The 19,100-nt window shown below is 32.2% G+C and overlaps 4 protein-coding genes across 4 annotated transcripts; 1 reads left to right on the top strand and 3 right to left on the bottom strand.

The window, feature by feature from the left end:
- The first annotated feature begins 1,030 nt into the window (after positions 1-1,030).
- LOC127090965 (RNA demethylase ALKBH10B) lies at positions 1,031-5,854 on the top strand. The gene is made up of 7 exons (XM_051029450.1): positions 1,031-1,715; positions 3,315-3,445; positions 3,531-3,648; positions 3,821-3,922; positions 4,029-4,144; positions 4,276-4,430; positions 4,939-5,854. The coding sequence occupies exons 1-7, from the start codon at positions 1,268-1,270 to the stop codon at positions 5,420-5,422; spliced, it is 1,554 nt and encodes a 517-aa protein (XP_050885407.1). The 5' UTR covers positions 1,031-1,267; the 3' UTR covers positions 5,423-5,854.
- Positions 5,855-7,131: 1,277 nt separating this feature from the next.
- Positions 7,132-8,863, bottom strand: LOC127090966 (uncharacterized). Its single transcript, XM_051029451.1, has one exon. The coding sequence runs from the start codon at positions 8,660-8,662 to the stop codon at positions 7,304-7,306; it is 1,359 nt and encodes a 452-aa protein (XP_050885408.1). The 5' UTR covers positions 8,663-8,863; the 3' UTR covers positions 7,132-7,303.
- Positions 8,864-10,700: 1,837 nt separating this feature from the next.
- Positions 10,701-13,763, bottom strand: LOC127095708 (uncharacterized). Its single transcript, XM_051034359.1, has 7 exons — positions 12,151-13,763; positions 11,847-12,096; positions 11,453-11,530; positions 11,252-11,361; positions 11,040-11,118; positions 10,877-10,941; positions 10,701-10,764 (listed from the first exon to the last, which is right to left on the bottom strand). Exons 1-7 carry the CDS (start codon positions 13,761-13,763, stop codon positions 10,701-10,703), a joined length of 2,259 nt encoding a protein of 752 aa, XP_050890316.1.
- A 278-nt stretch (positions 13,764-14,041) lies between these two features.
- On the bottom strand, positions 14,042-16,963 carry LOC127095707 (uncharacterized). The gene is made up of 6 exons (XM_051034358.1): positions 16,657-16,963; positions 16,513-16,566; positions 16,342-16,437; positions 15,298-16,169; positions 15,018-15,201; positions 14,042-14,907 (listed from the first exon to the last, which is right to left on the bottom strand). The coding sequence occupies exons 1-6, from the start codon at positions 16,961-16,963 to the stop codon at positions 14,042-14,044; spliced, it is 2,379 nt and encodes a 792-aa protein (XP_050890315.1).
- Positions 16,964-19,100: the final 2,137 nt, after the last annotated feature.

Here is a 19,100-nt window from a genome sequence, read left to right as displayed (position 1 = left end):
ATTTTTGGACTGATGCAATTAACTTTTTAAAAATTAATTTAAAATTTTAAATAATTTAATTGAATTTTTTATTTGAATTGAGTATTAAAATTATTCATTATTACATATTTAAGTCATTTTTAAAATTTTTAAAATTTTGAATAATAAAGACCAAGTTATAATTTTTTAAAAATTTAAAGGTTTAATTTGTAAAATTTAAAATTTATTAATGATTAATTTGTAATTTTTTGAAAATTTTAAAATTTATTTCAAAAATATGGAGACCAATTTGTAAAATAAAAAAAAAATAATAATATTCAATTTAATATTTACATTTGATGAGTATAATTTTTTTAATTCTTTAGTTATTTTAAAAATTATTAAATTTAATTTGAACAAAATATTTTATAAATTTTCATCATTTTAACCATTCCAACTTCTTCTTTTTATTAAAATGTATCATTTCTAAGACACCATTAGAATTTATGATTTCTCTTATCTTTGGTGAAGTTATCTAGGAGATATTTATTTTACAAACTTGAGTCTTCCGAGAAGCCGATACTGAATATGTAGTTTTTTCTAAAACTTTAAAAAAAATGTGTTGAGGGGTTTTTATTATTTTTTTCATCATGACGAGTGTTTCACCATTTTAACATCAAGTTAAATAAACACTTGACTAAGGAGTAAGAAATTGCTATGCCTATTTATAATTGTATCTATTAAAGACATTTTTTAAATAATTCTATTACTCCTATATGATTATTTGTTGAAATAAAATGACATAACTATTGATGGTGTCCATTTACTAAACATTTTTGTGAACTACTGGTTGAAAAATAAAGTGTTTAATAAATACCAGCATTAAATCACATTTGCCATGGCATAAAACAAGTTGCCCCAACTCATAAAGTGATTCTCATCTCACAAGAGTAATGACTTTTTTCTTAAAGTATTAAAAACAAAAGCAAGCAAAAAAAAATTGATTCCTATAATATTAAATTAGCCACGTCAAATGGTGTGTGATAGTGCCACGTTAAAAAAGAACTCTGTATAGAAATAAATTGAAGTGGGCACAGAGTATGCCATATATCATACCATGAGAAGCCACCTTCATATCATATCATCATCATCAGCATCATTCTAAACCCCCTTTTCTCTTCCTCTTTTTAATATCAACCTGTCTTGTGATTCTTTCTGTGAAAATTCCAAATCGAGATTTCGGAAGAACGCCATTGTTTTTCCCGATATCTCGGATCACACATCACTCGCAATTCTCTTTCTTCCTTCCATGGCGGCCGGTCCTACATCAACTACCGCTCCAACAACCGTTCCTCTTCAACCACCACCGCCAATGCTCGTCTCTGATTCATTTGCCAAAGACGCTATTCTCGCTTGGTTTCACGGCGAGTTTGCTGCTGCCAACGCGATTATCGATGCTCTCTGTTCTCATCTCTCTCACCTTTCCTCTGCCGCGGATTACAGCTCTGTTTTCGCGGCTATTCACCGTCGGAGACTCCATTGGATCCAAATCCTTCAGATGCAGAAGTATCACTCCATTGCTGATGTCGCTCTTCAGCTTAAAATTGTCGCGGAGAAGAAAAATACCGTTGAGGAGGTGGTTAATGAAAACGACGTCGTCGCGGAGGAGGAGGAACGGAAAACAGAGGAGAAAGTTATCGACGGTGGTAATGAACACGAAGAGTATGATTCTCCTGAGAGTGAGATTACTGATTCAGGTAAATTAAATTCATATTATAAATTATTAATTACAGAGTTACATCATTTTTCTTTCTTTTTGTTTTTTTAATCTTCAATCATACTAATTTTGTTTCATTTCTTAAAATTTTCCGATGTTCTAATTTTGTGTAAATTCTTCACGGATTTGTGTTTTTCGGGATGCTAAAATATTTTCCTATAATTTATTTTTGTTTTTTTTATAAGAAACATTGGGAAATGGAAGAGTTTTTTTTTCTATTTGTTTATTTACGTGAAAAAATAAAGTATTATTACTTTTTTTACACTAAGTTTATTTAATATTTTTTTTACCTTTTCGTTGAAATAAAAAATAAACAGCGACTTTATTATGTAGGAGTATCTGTTTTTTAAAGGAGCGTTTTTTTTTTAATTCTTTATTTTGTCGTTGTTTTTTGGGTTTCAAATTTTGGAAAAAGAAATTTCTGTATTGATCTGTCATCAAATTTGAGGTTGGAATTTGTTTTTGTTATTTGAAGTAAAATTTCTGACTTCTAGATTCAGTTTCATGATTTTCATGAACCCGTATTTTTGTTATTGCTTGTATTAGGAGTTTTTGTTTTAATTGTAAAATAAGGATTTTTTTTGGGTACTAGTAAAATAAAGTAATTAATTACACGCATTGCATGTGGTTGATAATATTACTAAGTGGGTTTAACGTTTTGAAAACAAGAAGTTATGAGAAAAGAAAGAAAAAGGTTGGTGTGTGTGAGTTGAGGTTGAGGGTCATGGTGGTTAGTTGGGGACTAGGAAGTGACAGGACAAATACAGCACTATGTTAAGGTTGAAGTTTTGGATCTAGAAACTATAAAGTGTCTGCAATGATTTGTTATTTGAGCCGGCGGGACCACCACACAGAGGCGACTACATGATGTGTTGGTGACCTCACTTGGTTATGGTTCCTTTGGGTTGGTGGGTCAAAACTTGGGTGCCCAAGTCAAGTTATTTTTCTACGAAGAGTATATTACTAGGTGAAGAAGAATATGCTATTGCTATCACACGTTAAGAGTTAGAGTTCATAGTAGTGTTGATGTTGATGTTGAGTTTAAATTTACAACTTCAAATATAGAGTTCAAATTCTCTCATAGAAGGTTGTAAAATGGATATTAGTGTTATTTTAATTAATACAAATTTTTAACTTCAAATTTTTTTAATGAAGAAGTTTGTAGCAGCCTCTATGCTGAAACATAAAATGGGAGGAAAAAGACATGTAGGGTCAGTTTGATGCATTAATTCTGAAACAGACATGTAACTAATGGTAGTGCCTGGGTTCACATTGGTGGTGGACGCCACTTTGTAGCAAAAGGACAAGTGTTTCTCAATAATCACAATCTTGAAATGTGTTACACAATAAATTTTCAGCTAAAATACTCTGTTAATGGTAATTCCAGGAGTGACTAAATCATATAAGTACAAAAAGATGAGATATTTTGGGGATCATGGCATATGCTGTGTAGTATACTAGTATAATACTAAAAGAGGGTAGTAATTTCTCAACTGTATCTGTGAATGCGTTGCTTTAGGATAGAAATTTGTTGTCTTTTACTGAAGGTTATAAAATTTGAAGGGATTTTTATATGCAGGGTCTCTAGAAAATCAAACTAGTTCGATGAACAGTGATATATGTTCCAATCATGAAGAGTGTGAAGGACGTGCTTCACAGTTTAAATTGACAAAAGGTTTCTCAGCAAAGGAGTCAGTGAAGGGGCATATGGCAAGTTCATTCTTTATTTCACAAGTTTAAAATACATTCTTTACAAATGCAATACTTCTGATTAACAGCTGATTGCAATTGGCAGGTGAATGTTGTGAAAGGGTTGAAGTTATATGAAGACGTTTTCACTGATTCAGAATTGTGCAAGCTGTCAGATTTTGTGGATGAGATCCATACTGCTGGTCAGAACGGAGAACTGTCTGGTAATCCAATGTTGAACTTTGTGTGTGTCTAGAATTTTAATTCATGATAATTTTTTGGTTCTCACTTTTTTAGACAAAGACAAATTATTTGTTAAACTGCTACAATTTATTTGTGCGGTTGTATAATGAATCAAATATTTCTTAAACTGCTACCTCTCTTGCATACTTGTAGGTGAAACTTTTATACTATTCAACAAACAGATAAAAGGTAACAAGAGAGAGCTGATTCAGCTGGGTGTTCCAATATTTGGACAGATAAAGGAAGACACAAAAAGTAAGAAGAATTTATTGAAAGAAAGTGTGATTTATAAGTAGTTTCACTTTGCCTAACATAAGCATGTCTCTAGTTTAGATTCTTATGATTGGATTTTTGTGTTTAGATAATATAGAGCCAATTCCAGCACTTCTGCAACGTGTCATTGATCACTTTATTCAATGGCACTTACTTCCAGAGTACAAAAGACCAAATGGTTGTATCATCAACTTTTTTGAAGAGGTAAATTTTGCACTATTACACTTCCTCTTAGGTTATTCTACGTGTAGTAGTTAAATTGGTACTGTGATAATTTGTAGTGTTCAATGAAATATCCATTTGGCAATATTTATACAACTTTATAATTTGTTTAGGGGGAGTATTCTCAGCCATTCCTGAAACCACCACATCTGGATCAACCTGTGACCACTCTTCTTCTCTCTGAATCAACCATGGCTTTTGGGCGTATCCTTATGAGTGAAAATGACGGGAACTACAAGGGACCACTCATGCTCTCACTGAAGAAGGGGTACATATCAAAGAACTTATTCTCTTTGCAGTCCTAATCTTCCATTTATTAATTAAGATTCTAGCACAGTGCTGGAATCAATGGAAGAAGTACGTTCAACATTGATAGGACTGATGTAAGTGAATAATATGAAGTGCTAGCATTTTAGAGGATGCAATTATGTGCTTCATATAATATGCATACTATTGGGTTAGATATTGCTTTTGTACTTGTCATTTTGTTTTTTGTTTTTCTTGAATATCAGACAAACTTGGAGGCACTCAAGCTAGGGACAAAAATAGATTGTTTGCATCTCGAAAATATCAATGGCTAGTTTGTAGTTGAAATGGAACCTAGTTTACATTATCAATAGCCTTATTAATGTTCTCAGCTCTCAGCTCAAGCATCAATTTATATTGCTGAATATCTCATTACCTGCTGAGATATTTTTTTTTTAATGTCTCTGCAAGTAAATCGAGCCAATCATATATAATAATACTAACTGTTGAATAATGACTTGGCTTTACAGGTCGCTTGTAGTGATGAGAGGAAACAGTGCTGACATGGCCAGGCATGTAATGTGCCCATCTCCTAACAGAAGGGTGAGCATCACCTTCTTTAGAGTGAGGCCAGACTCAAATCAATGCCAATCACCAACTCCTGCCATGACAAGCTCAATGACTCTGTGGCAACCTGCCATTGCTAACCCATATGCATTGCCAAATGGAGCTCTAAGTTGCACCTATGAGGGTATGGACATGATGATGCCCAAATGGGGAATGCTTCCCGGCCCAGTGATGATGCTGACCCCTATGCGTCCTATGGCATTGAATCCCCGCAAACTTGCTGGTGGTGGTACTGGAGTCTTCTTGCCCTGGAATGTTCCGTCCAGAAAACCTGCAAAGCATCTTCCACCACGGGCACAAAAGGGAAGGCTTCTAGCATTGCCTTCTCCCGTTGAACCACACATTGGAGAGTCCACTTCTGAACCTAGCATTTGTGTTGAAGGATGAGAACAAATTTGGTTTTGAAGCAGCCTTGGGTTCAAAGACATGTGAAACATGATAGGTGGCTTTCAGCCCCAGTTATTTGCTCTGCACCCTGGAGCTTTCATTTTGTTGTACAAACAGGGTCCCACCCCAGGAGCTGCTGCAAAAGTTTGGTTCTTTTTTACTTCTCTTTTTTCACACCCTTTCTTCCACTTTTCCCCCTCCTGAATAGAGTAGTTTCTGGTGGAGTTCACAGCGGTTTTTTTATGTTTGTCAAGGTAAGAGCTTTAGTAGAATAGTCGAGCTTTAAAAATTGAAGAGTGTGAATTATCTCTGATATATCAGTTTGTAAGAATGATATTTTAAGTTAACCATCTTCTTAGGCGAATCAAATCGTCATTGGGATGCTTAGTTATTTATTTATGATTCTATTTGATATGTTATATTTCAAGTTCAGTTTTTTGGGTGGACTGTTTTAACTGCTTTTTAGATCTATATGGACTATTAGCCATATCTCAGAAGTAAGTATTCTTCTAAGTATTTCTGGTGGATTGTTTTCCCTCTTTGTTGCTAACTCCAAAATTGGGTTTTCGTTTACCTACTGTGACAAAGACCTCATCTCCTTAGAAGTATGAGAGACTGCTATCTGACATTTTCAATTTTGAATTTAGCTACTTCATTCTAGGGAGAACTGCAGAAAATGTGTTCATTCATTTTGTTTCAATTTGATTATTATTCATCTTACTTTCTGATAATAGAGCATGAGAAATTGAGAACCCAGTACATTTAGTAACCTTATTTTTTAGCATCAAATGATCCCGCCCAATCAGCTAACACGAACAATGAAATAGAAGTAGACACATAAATCAAAGTCAAGAGCTCAAACCTGCCATAGCTATAAGTATAAGGCCTGTAATAATCCATATTTTTGTTATATCATCTGCAAAAAGTCATAAACACCAATAGAATGCAGCTTTGAATGATTACTCCTTATAATATTTAGACAATTTGTTTAGTGTGACTTGAAATACATAATTCAGGCTTCATTGTAGCTGGTTAATGTGACTTGAAATACTTAATTCAGTCTTCATTGTAGCTGGTTGAAGCAGTTGTAGCTTAGAAGATACATGCTTTCATAAAATGGATTCAATTCATTTCCCATAAAACAGTTATATGACTCAGAACTATAGCACCAATTGAGGCCTTGCAGCAACCAGGCACCTAATGTGATCATTGGTAGACAAATTGAAGATAACACTATTGACAACTTCAGCTCGGGGATTGAATTGACAATATCTTCTAATGTCAGTATGTAATTTAGGCATGTCTAAATATTTTAACACACTCAATGTCCATTTACAGGCCATAAACCCTACCTTGACCAATCCCAGAAGATGCCATATGATAAGGAAATTGAATCATTGAAGGGTAGAAAAAGAGGGAGTTAGTTTAGATTGTTCTGAAATGAACTTTCTATTTGCATAGTTTATGTAACCAATTTTGTATGGAGTCAGCCAAGGAAACTACTGAAAGGAAAGCAAGATAAATATGGTATGGAAATTGTTCAAAAATGCATCAATCTTTTTCTTAGGCTTAATATTAAAAGCTGATGCAATTACACAGAGGCGACTAAGTTGTAAAATAATTCAAGGTGATCAATGGAATTGGAGGGGAACTTATAATTACACAACAACTAAGGTATAAATCAAATAAAAGATACCGCTCAACAATACTACAGAAAAAGATGCTTTTCATGCATTTCAGGTATAGAAATCATATCACAAATTCACAACATTACTTCTATCTTAGTTCAACAAATAAATAAATAAAAACATGCAAATTTCTTTTTGATAAAAATGCACATATATTTTTTTAAAGAAATCAGAACAGAATGAATCAAATATGTCAAGGTTTAACAGGCTCGTCGTCGTCATCCTCAATGTCCCAACTCAAGTCTTCCTCTTCCTCTGCAGTACTAAGGCGCTTCAGCAAATCAACCTTGCTGGTGCTACCACCCTGACTCTCAGATTGAGCTGCTTTCTTATCATCAATACTGCTAAGATCCTCTATATCATCCCACCCAAGATCCTCTTCCTCCTCATTTTCCATGGGCTGACTCTCAACCACTGATGACTCATTATTCTTACCCGGAGATTTTACATCAGAAGCCTTCGTTTCCAGTATTACCACTTTCTCATTGGACGCAGCCGCCGAACCATCCTTATTTGCAGCATCATCGCCCATTTCCAACTTTGATGCTTTATCAACGCCGCCATCCTCATTCTTTTCCTCACTTCCACCACCCATCTCATGAACAACTTCAGCTTTCTCAACAACAGGTGATTCTTCAACAGACTTAACCATCTCATTACCATGTTCATTGCTTTGCATCGAATTGTCTCTCTTTTCTACTTCCACACTCAATCTCTTCTCATCACTAGCACCAGAGCTAGATGCACCAATTTTCAAATCAGTATCTACACTTTTCCCCAAATTTTCACCACCAATTTCCTTATTGATCACAATCTCTGGTTTAACTTCACCTTCATTCTCCTCCTCATCATCTTCAACATCCCAACTCAAATCCTCCTCTTCCCTGGATATTCTTCTAACAAGCCTAGCCCTAACATCTTCAGCTTTCTTGAGTCTATAAACCTTATAATAATACCTATACCAGAAAGTTTCATGATCAACAGCATTTGGAACAACCTTTTTATAAACACTCTCCATTGCATCATTCTCTCTAAAAAGACTCTCCATTTCATCACTTCTCCCATCCAGTGCAAACCCTAATTTCCACTCATTGAATTCGTTCAAATCCTCAGGCACCTCAGTGTAAGTGCTAACATCCCCCTGAATAGCACCAACCTGGGCATCAAACCTACTATATCGCTTCGAATCCAATCGGCTCGAATCGCGACTCGCCGTGGTGGTACCATTATCAGAATCTGAATCGAGGTTAACAGCAAGGATGGCTTCCTTACCTTGAGATATGATCTGAGCAGTTGATTTAATGACGGTGCTACCGATCTCACCAACCGAATCTTGAGCAACTTCGATCTCGCTCTTCAAGCCGGTGCTGAATTCCTGTAGATCACGACGATAAGTCTCGATTATGGATTCGGATTTGGATGTGAGGGTTTTGATGAGTCCACCAAAGTTCCAAGCGTCGTCGGCGCCGGAATTGGGATTGGGATCTGAATCGTTGGGTTCGGGTTGAGGAGGATCTGGATCATCGGAGAAAACGGATTTGAAGAAATTCATGAGAAAAAGGTTAACGAAAGATCACGAAGTGAACGAAGTTATCTGAAGCCTGCAGGAGAGGGGCTTGGTGTCTACAGCAATGAAGTATTCCATTTTCAGATTTGAAGATGATATAAGAAAAATTACAGGAGAGGTTTTGTTTTGTTTTTCTTACAGCCCACTACAGCAGTGTTTTGTTTTTACAACAATTCTCTCCATTTCATACCAGAAGTGAAACTATTCATTACTATAATTTTAAACTAAATTAATAAAATAAATATACATATTTTTAAAATTAATTTATTTTTTTATGAATTAAAGTTAATTTTTAGAATTAATAACATAGACTTATATACCAAAAATATAGTAACCAAGATATTAATTAGATATTTATATGAGAAAAGGGATAGTGCATTCATTATGTAAATTATTTCTACACTGTTCATCGATGACAACTATATATCCTCCTATTAAATTTTAAATTATTTATATAATTTGATACTTTAAAATATTTTGATTGAATATATATGTAATATTTTTTTACAGTGCACTATTACTATCAATAAACTTTATTTATATACCCAATTTTAAGCCGATTTTATTATAGTATGGATTCTTTAAAATTTATTTTAAGCTGATTTTATTACGTATATTTCATCCATCTTTAAATAGTTTTGAGTTTTTGACAAGTATTTTTTGAAGAAAAATATTTTAAACAATTTAAAAAAAAATATGTTGGTTTTAAATGTATTTTTCATTTTTTTTTTATATTTTTTACGTTTAAGTCCATTTAAAAAACAGATTTTTTATCTCTTCATAATTAGTTTTTAAATTTTTTTAGGATCAGTATATTTTAGTTTTAAAAAATAATTTTTTTTTGTGTTTTTGAAAATGAATTTTACAAAAATGTTTTTTAAAATATTATAATTTTTTTTTAATTTATTTTTTATAAATTAAAAGATTAATTTTGATAAAGTATAGCCAAAATTACAATTTTTTCAAAAAAAATTATTTTAAAAATAATTTTTATAAAAAGTTATTTAAAATAGTTTAAAAATTAAATAATTTTTTAAAATTTTAATATCAATATTTTTTTGATAAAATGATAAAATATCTAAAATTATATTTTAAGAATAACTATTTAAACCAAATATTTATGAATTTTTTTTTGGAAAATTTTTTTTATATCAAAATATATTTATTATAAAAATTATTTTAAAAAAATGTTAAAATAAACGGACCATTAATCCTCTTCACTTTTATGGATGTAACATGGTCTAAAATATGTCGTGACACATCATTAAAAGTAGATTTTATTTTGACACATATCATAAAATATTTACAAATTAAAAAATATATATTTCTTTTAATTTTTTAATTAAAAAATTTAATAATTAAATGTTATTAATTATTTTAGTTATTTTCTTAAAATTTATTCAAAAGTTAATTATTATAAATAAAGATATATTGAGGTCTAAAACCCATGTTCTTCACATCAACAACTCAATATCCAAAAAAAATTATGATCAATATTACAACGTGAAAGAGCTTTATAAACACTAATATTAGTTGTTGAAAATTCAATGTTAGGACATGCAGCAACCACAAATCAAGAGGCAATGCAGTTTATTAACCCATGCAACATCTCTCCATCCATGTTAGAGAGAGATAGATGGCTCTTTCCTTAGATTTTGGTGTGCATTTTATGGGGAATATGGTTGTTCAAATTGTTTCAGGGATTACCATGGATGGTGAGATTGGATGGATTAATAAACTATATTGCCTCTTGATTTATGGTTGTTGCATCTACGATTAAAGTCTCACGTCGAATTTTCAACAATTCATATTAGTATATACTAGCGTTCAGACGGGCACTCCCGTGCCCGTCTGTCCGCTTTTTTTAATGCGCACAGCGTAGAGGAAAATAAATATTTGTTTTCTTTTTATGAGGTTTTTACTGTAGGTCGCATTAAAAATAATATTAATACATTTTGAAAACGGTAAATAAAGATATTCAAAATTATATCGAAACATGCAAAGTAATATTGATACTGTGTAATCAATGACGTTCTTTAAGAGGAATGCCGAACATGAAATCTCTATTCGAATTATTTTCTTTTTCCCTACAATTGTTTTCCGTAGTATAGAAAAAATGTAAGACTCTTAAATTAGACTTTTTTTAAAGAAAAAGATAGTAAAAATAATAGTAAGTAGTGTAATATAGCTTTTGCTTACCTTATAAAGATTCGAATCAATTCTTCGTACATCCCTTTATCAATGCGCTCTTGAGATTTAAAAAACTACAAATACATGATGAAATGTCATATTATAAAAGAAATACATTCAGAACACTTGACTCGTTTGAATATAATATGGTTTATTGCGACTCAAATAATACCTGGAGAATGGAGATACTTTGTTTTAGTCTAGATTTCGTAGAACAACAATTATGACTTGTTTCTGAATTACCTGGATTTCTGGTAAATAAGGAAAACAATGAAGTTAGTAAATATATATGGTTTTATTTATATAAACCACAAATAACAGTTAAATTCATGCATTCAAAAATAATCTAGAGTAAATATATTCTTAAATGAATTAAATAAAAACCTCTCCATTCTTTGAGATATTATTTCTCTTTTCACCATTTTCCAAAGTTGTGTTTTATCTGTTATCACCGTGGAGCTCCAACCGATGGAGTAAATTTTCAAACGTTTGACCTGTTTCAATGAGGATGATAAAAATGTTAGTGAAAGAGTGATGAAAGTGCAAGAATTTTTTCCATACGTATTACGGAAAAGATAAATACACCTTATTGTCGAGTTTGCCGATGGATGAAATACTTTGTTCATCCTTCCACGTGTTCCATTTATCTTCAAAGTCTGTTATCTAAAATTTATTGCATAAGAATAGTGAGAATAACTATCACCCCATTTATATCTAACATAAAAGCATAAAATAAATGATTAAGTATAACTTACTTTCATGTCGAAGCAAGTTTCAACATTCTTTCGTCTCAACTCCCTACATAATTGGAAGATTTCATCGTGTTCTAGTTTGGCTGTATATTAAAGCAAAAGAAAATTATATTTAGTTATTATCTATCTATTCTATGATATAAATAATACAATATAAGCTTGGTATGTCGTGTAACCAAAATGGGAATCAACGTGTGAGCAATTTTTTCAATGTACTTAATAAATACCTGCGGATGCGATAAAAGAATTTGTTTGTAGACTACATTTTTTGTGTAGTCACCATCTTCTCCTTTCAATTTTCCTTCCCTGGTTAAAACTCTTGTTGTAGTCTGTGAAACACCCCTGGATAAAGCCACATATAACTGTCCATGACTAAAAACATGTCGTGGAAGATATATTCCAACATTTGGAATGGTTTGTCCTTGTGATTTATTTATTGTAATTGCAAAACTTAGTCGCACAGGGAACTGCTTTCTACTAAGGACAAAAGGCAGTCCATCACTTGCAGATGTTTTTATTTTAATTCTAGGCAAAAAAGCACGTTTTCCTGCGTTGCTTCCTGTCAGGATTTCCACATCCAACATATTCATAAATAAACCACGACATAATAACCGGGTCCCATTACACAATCCATATCTAGGATCTAGATTTCGTAACAACATCAATGGTGCACCCTTTTTTATCTTTAGAATATGAGGTGGCAAACTACCTTGTGCAATTGAGTTTAAGAATTCTTGCTGGTATAAATTATGATTATCTCCTTCAACCTCGTCAAACGATAACAAATTATGTTCTTCTCCTGGAAACTGATCGATAATCATATCATTCAATTTCTGGACATCATCATTTGTTGGTGTCAAAATAGCTCTTTGTACCATATATGGGGCATCCCAACCATGCAATTCTAGATCAGGAAAAATATGTTGGATAAGTACTTGTATGGAATGTTCACCTTCCCATGGGATTGCAATATGTAAAGGTAGCCTCACCATGTCATCTGGTTTGGTAGGTTCGACACCATCACCAATGCGAATAAGAAATTCTGCAAACTCTTGATCATGCAATGATCGCATATTTTGACGCAAATGCAAAATCTTGGTATGATTCCATAAATGAGACTGAACAATACACGCTGAAATCATTTGTGCCTTAGTACCTTTTCTTACAACAGGAAGAACTTGACGAAAACCCCCCCCCCCCCCAATGATCAGAACTTTTCCACCAAATGGAGCACTGTTGCTACAAATGTCTTGTAATGATCGATCTAAGGCTTCCAAACAATTTTTGTTTGTCATTGGTGCTTCATCCCAAATTATTGCGTCAGCAACTCTAATGAGATTTGCAAGATCCTTTTGCTTTTCAATACCACAAATGGAACTCGGTTGAATATCAATAGGTATCTTAAATCGAGAGTGTGCAGTCCTACCACCGGGTAACAATGTTGCAGCTATACCAGATGATGCAGTTGCTAAGACAATTTCTCCTCTACTTCTTAAACTTGCCATTAATGTTCTATAAAGGAATGTTTTACCTGTTCCTCCTGGACCATCAACAAAAAATACCCCACTGTGTTTTTGAACAATTACATTCATAATGGTGTTGAATGCAATCATTTGATCATTATTTAACTTAGCAATAGATTCAATATCTTCATTGGGGATATCAATCGCTAACTCCTCTTGTATGATACTTGGAACTGCACCTCTGTCTATTGTATTAGGGGGTAAATATGGGAGATCATAATCATCAATCTTTTTACCGTGCAGGTTTAAGAGTTCATTCAAGTCCTTCAACAACATATTAGTTAAGTTTGATTCCACAACATTGTTAGCTGTTTGATAATCCTCTACCATATGTGTAAAAAACTCATTCCAAAGGCCTCTAACATCAGTAGGTTCACAAAATATTAAAATCGTCACGAACAACCTTCGTAAAGCATATGGCATTCGGAGACTCGTAGCCTCAACCAAACAATCACGAATACTATGATCAGTCTCTAGAAATCCCCTATCCTCGGCTGATCTTTTGAATGTACTGAAAGTCATGCCATTATTTGTAAGAAGATATTCCCAACTGGTTGGACCTATGACATGGGATAACAACAGTCGCAAGTAAAACTTATCTCCCTCCGAAGGTGATACCATATAGATTCTCCCGATAACTTTTCTTGTTGATCGCCTACGATGCCATTCATATCCCGCTTGTTCCAACAATAATGCTCTGGAATCTCTCTATACAGATACTTTCTTGCTTGTGGATCTCGTAGATTCAATGCAAAGAATTGTGTGAGCATTGTTTTGGAGTTGCGTTCATTATTTAACACATCTGCAATTTGCTGATGATCATAAAAGCGCACTTGATGGCGGTTCGGCAAGTGGATCTGCAATCTTTCAACCGAAGGATATAATCGGTAAAGAGTGAATCAAAATATTTTCCATAGTGCCTCGGGAGCACAAATCCATCTTGCATCAACATATTGCTGAACTTCATCCATGTATGATCCTTTATGAACCTCCATAGCCACACGATCAGGGCCCTTGTACACATATTTGTATAGATACTTGATACTTTTAATGCTACTGCAAATCTCTACATTGATGTGACAGTCATACTTTAACAGTAACCAAGGGTTATAAGGAACCACCCATCTATTATCGACAGACCTATCTTTACCTAACGATACAGACTCATCAAACCTTCTCCTATACTCGGGATATGAGTCAGTGCCTTGACGTGTTTCATCCAAGAACTGTTTGGGATACCTTTTTTTACAATGTCCGTCTTTCATACATGGAGACTTTCGGTTGATTATGCCGCAAGGTCCGTGGATCATATGTCTTACAACAGCTTCATGCAACTGTGGTTCACATTCTAATTTAGGTATTTCTGCTCTTACCATACTATCATAATCTTTTGGGTCACGCAACTTATCGTTACTTTCTAAGACCAATAACATATGCACATGCGGCAGTCCTCGCTTTTGAAATTCAGTGACATACATGTAGCTTTTAACTTTACCCAAGACTCCTTTATTAATAACATCATCCTTCAATTTCTCAAATTTCGAACGAAATATTCTTGTTAGCAAATCTGGACGATCTTGTGGTGTTTGAAAAGGCAAAAGTTCTGATGTTATCTCACTCCAAGAAGGATTGCATGTCATTGTTAGAAAAATATCTGGTTTACCGCCATTAAGAACAATAGCCATGCCATCTTCATAACGTTGTGTCATGTCTCGACGACTGCCAATAAATGATGATGGCAATATTGTTCTTTTTCCAATGTTCTCTACGATGATTCATGAAATGCATTAGTATTAGAATATATGAATTATTAGCATTAGAAGTACAACTAATTATTAATCAAAAACTGTATATTTATGCTATATGAATTTGTACCTGCATTAGTTTCACCAACATGCAAAGCATCATGTAAACCTTGGTACAATTCAGAACGTATATCACTTTGGTGCTCTTTAATCCACCTTAATCTCCCTGATTCAATTTTGACATAATTGTCTACAACATATTGTTGCAACAGTCGACCCGCATTTAACAACATTGATTGATCATTTGGGCGAATCTACAGTTGATTGAAAAAAATGTCGGTGTTAAATGTAAAGTTTTTTAAACAACGCTAAGCTAAGTAGATTATCTACTAAAATTAATCCAAATTTACTTGAAGCATGTAACTGTAATATGCTCGACATGACACTCTTCGTCCATTGCAATTTGTTGTGTTGATGTCCCAACCATGCGTCCCAAATGGAAACAATACAGGGTATTGCAAAGGATCATAATATCCCTTTGTCTCTTGAACTTTCTTGAGATTTCCATCACAACGAATGACATTAATATCCCTTCCATAATCCAAAGAATCTGCATCACATCCAACAATAATTGCCGCAACTTGTTCAGCAGTTGGAAGATTGTATTGATGGTGATTACGTGGACGCTCTTTAAGTATGAGGCTACATTCACTGATATTTGGAAGTATTGAAAGTTGCTTGAACCTAATTACAAAAGGATTAAACTGATGGAGCATTTTCTGTAATTTGTGAACTACATTTTGGTGCAGCTGTGGATTTTCCTGCATTCTATTATGTAGCTCGTTATCGGTGTCGTAGATGTATAGTTGTAAGAAACGCGGTCTGACACCCTCATTTGGATAGAAACCTCCTATGTTATGGTAAAAAGCACCTTGAGCACGAAACGTGTATATACCACGACCAGATGCAAGAATTTTCTCATCAACATGAACACCAATTGAAGTGAATGAAACCACATGGTTATAACTTCGAATATGTTGCCTAAAATGTTTTCCTTCAGCTGAACCATCCAAAAATAATTGTTGCAATACTATAGGAGCATCAACTCGTGAGAATGATACCTTTCCACCATTACAACACGTATCACGTGATTCGTGATGAAACAATCTTGCATTGCAGTGTCTACAGGTAAATGGATGAGGCAACCGGGCTTTTGCCATCATCATATTATTTTTGAAATTTCGAGCAATATTGTGCTTTGCTCGAAAAGCATGTCCTGATTCTACAGGCAGGAGTTTGATATTGATTACTAAATATTATCTAAAATCTAAAATACAAATAAAAAATATATGCAAGATGCCTAAATTATTATATTTTAATATTGCATGATTTGAAATTTTACGCCACATGAGCAAATGCTACATTTATTTGAAGCAAAATTTTTACGAACATACCTTGAGGACGACGTGATAATGCACCATTTTCTCTGGCATCCATGTTAACATATGATATTACTGCATCCTCTAAAGCTTCATCAACATCCATATCATCTGATACAAAAATAATTAATATATATACATTTGTAAAAATTAATACTCGCATACTTAGAACTATATCACTTATACCTGTATCGGATTGACTCGTGATGTTTTGTTGATTAGGTGATGTACAATTACGATCTGCGAGTTTAAATACATAAAATAAGATACGGCGAAAGCGAACAAAATTATGAAATGTAACGTATAATATATATATTGATCATCACCAACCAAGTGCAACATCATTAACATGTGTAATTCTACTTGGACCGGCTTCACTGTCATGAGTTCCTTGAAAGTGTGATCTTGGAAAAGTCATATTTGTAAAATTTTGAAACGGAACTCTCGACTGACTGTTTATATGGCGAGATGTTTGAGCTTGTTTCTCTTGCTCTTTTCGCCGCCTATAATTTTCACGTCGTCTTGACAAATTGTTTTCTCTCTGCTCGTTGCTCATATTTTGTCTCCTCTTCCTTTCATTTTCGGCCCTTCTTGACCTCTGTTGTTGACTTGATATTTGACGGATATTATTTTCCATTTTATTAATGTAATTGTCAACTGGAAACTATACCGAATCCTCTACAAAAACAATTGATCGAAAACTGATATATCATCAGAAGATGATTTGATATAAATTTTCTTCTTCAATCACTACATATTATAGACTAAATAAAATTAATTATGCATGTTATAAGTTATCTATACCTATATATAGATGACATAATTTATCTTTAGTTAGTTCTTTTAAATAAATAACACAATATAATTAAAAAATTGTGTACTTGGTAATTATTTTCATACTATGTACTTGGTAATTATTTTCATATTTAGATGCATAAGTATTACACAGTATCAAAAATATTTATTTCATCTTCATCTTTACCGTAAAATTAAAATTAAAAAAAAATTGTATTCTATAAGAGAGAACAAAGTCAAAATGCAATGCAAAATAAATATGAAAAAACATATCACAAAATTGATTATACAAAATTGTAAATAAAATAGTTTAAATGATGGGAAAACTACATAGAATAATCAAAATGCAGGTAATAATGAATTCCGGATATATGAATGACGACAACAATAAAAAAAAATTGGCCATTACATCTTAATAATTTATTTATTTATTATTAGTTGGTTGATTATGATTTTTAAAATTTTAGATGAGTATTTTCATTCTTTAATTTAATGTTCTAACAAAAATAAAATATAACTGGATTTTTTCATAATTGTTTTTTTACATATTATATAGTATAATTTGTTTTGAGACAGAAATTTAAGAATCCATTACATTTATTCTGTAATTTTATCGGAAAGTTTATATTAATGTTTATCTTTTAATATTGATTTTTTTTTAAACAAAGGCAAGGCACCAAATTTTATTCCAATTGATAATAGCTAATACAGACCCCAACAACTAAACAACTAAACATTCTCAATCACTACACAGACCCCAAGTAGATCTTCACAATACAAACCCCAAGTACTAAACATTCTCAATCACTACACTATGAGCTAATCGAATAAGAACAACATAATATATATTTTTCAATTATAAAGTGTGGGAAAGGCTAATAAGGGGCATTAGTTAAGAAATTCATTAAAAAGTAAGTTGAACCGTTTTTAAAAATAAAAATATATGTTTTTTCTAATATATATATATTTATAGTTATATATATATATATATATATTTATATATATATATATATATATATATATATATATGTATATATATAGATATTTATTTATATATATATATATAGATATATTTATATATATATATATATATATATATATATATATATATATATATATATATATATTATATCTATATATATATATATATATATATATATATATATATATATATATATATATATAACAAATTAATTAATTTTTTTAAGAATATCGTGTCTATTCAATGTACTGAACTTATAATATTCTTTTATTTATAATTCTTAATCCGTCGTGGGACACCGGTTAATGACCCATAAAGTATTATTTGTCTTTACTAATAATACGTTAATTTTAATTGTATTATAAATATTTTAAATTGAATAAAATGTTTTAATTACAATTTAACATATATTTATCAATTCTACGAAAAAAAATTGAAAAAATAATTTATCAGGTATTGCAAAGGATATCCATTTTATATATAGGTATAGATTTACATTTTTCTTTATTACAGACTTATCAATATCAGTGTGATGTTATATGATTGCAGACACATAGTAACAATTTCATTATGGATATGTAGGCTAACAGGAACTTTGCATCAAAAGGAAGATATAGGCGATTCTGTATGTTGTTATAGTTTTGACTATTTTTTGCGTTATTATTATGTTTTCTTTTAAAAGAAAATATGTAGTGGCAGTCATTTGATCTCTTGTTTTCCTTTACATTTTTCATAAAATATAACAATCAATATGATTCTAGAAGTTGTGGACATGACAATCCACTAAATCAATTAAATATAATTAATTAAATTAATTAAAGAGTGATTATCCATTAACTAACTACCCTTTCAACATGGTGGCTAACCAATTCGAGGTTAAATGTTTCCAAATCTATATATTTCATTAAGAATTCCTTTCTTATAAATTGATAAAGATTCAAGAATTAACATGTGAAACTGACCACATAGAACTTCCCCAAGATTTTCTGCACTATCT

Source organism: Lathyrus oleraceus, chromosome 6, assembly GCF_024323335.1.
Source record: "Lathyrus oleraceus cultivar Zhongwan6 chromosome 6, CAAS_Psat_ZW6_1.0, whole genome shotgun sequence".
In the NCBI taxonomy this organism is placed as follows: Eukaryota; Viridiplantae; Streptophyta; class Magnoliopsida; order Fabales; family Fabaceae; genus Lathyrus; species Lathyrus oleraceus.
Note: the sequence above shows the minus strand (reverse complement) of the source record. Positions and strands in the feature narration are given on the sequence as shown.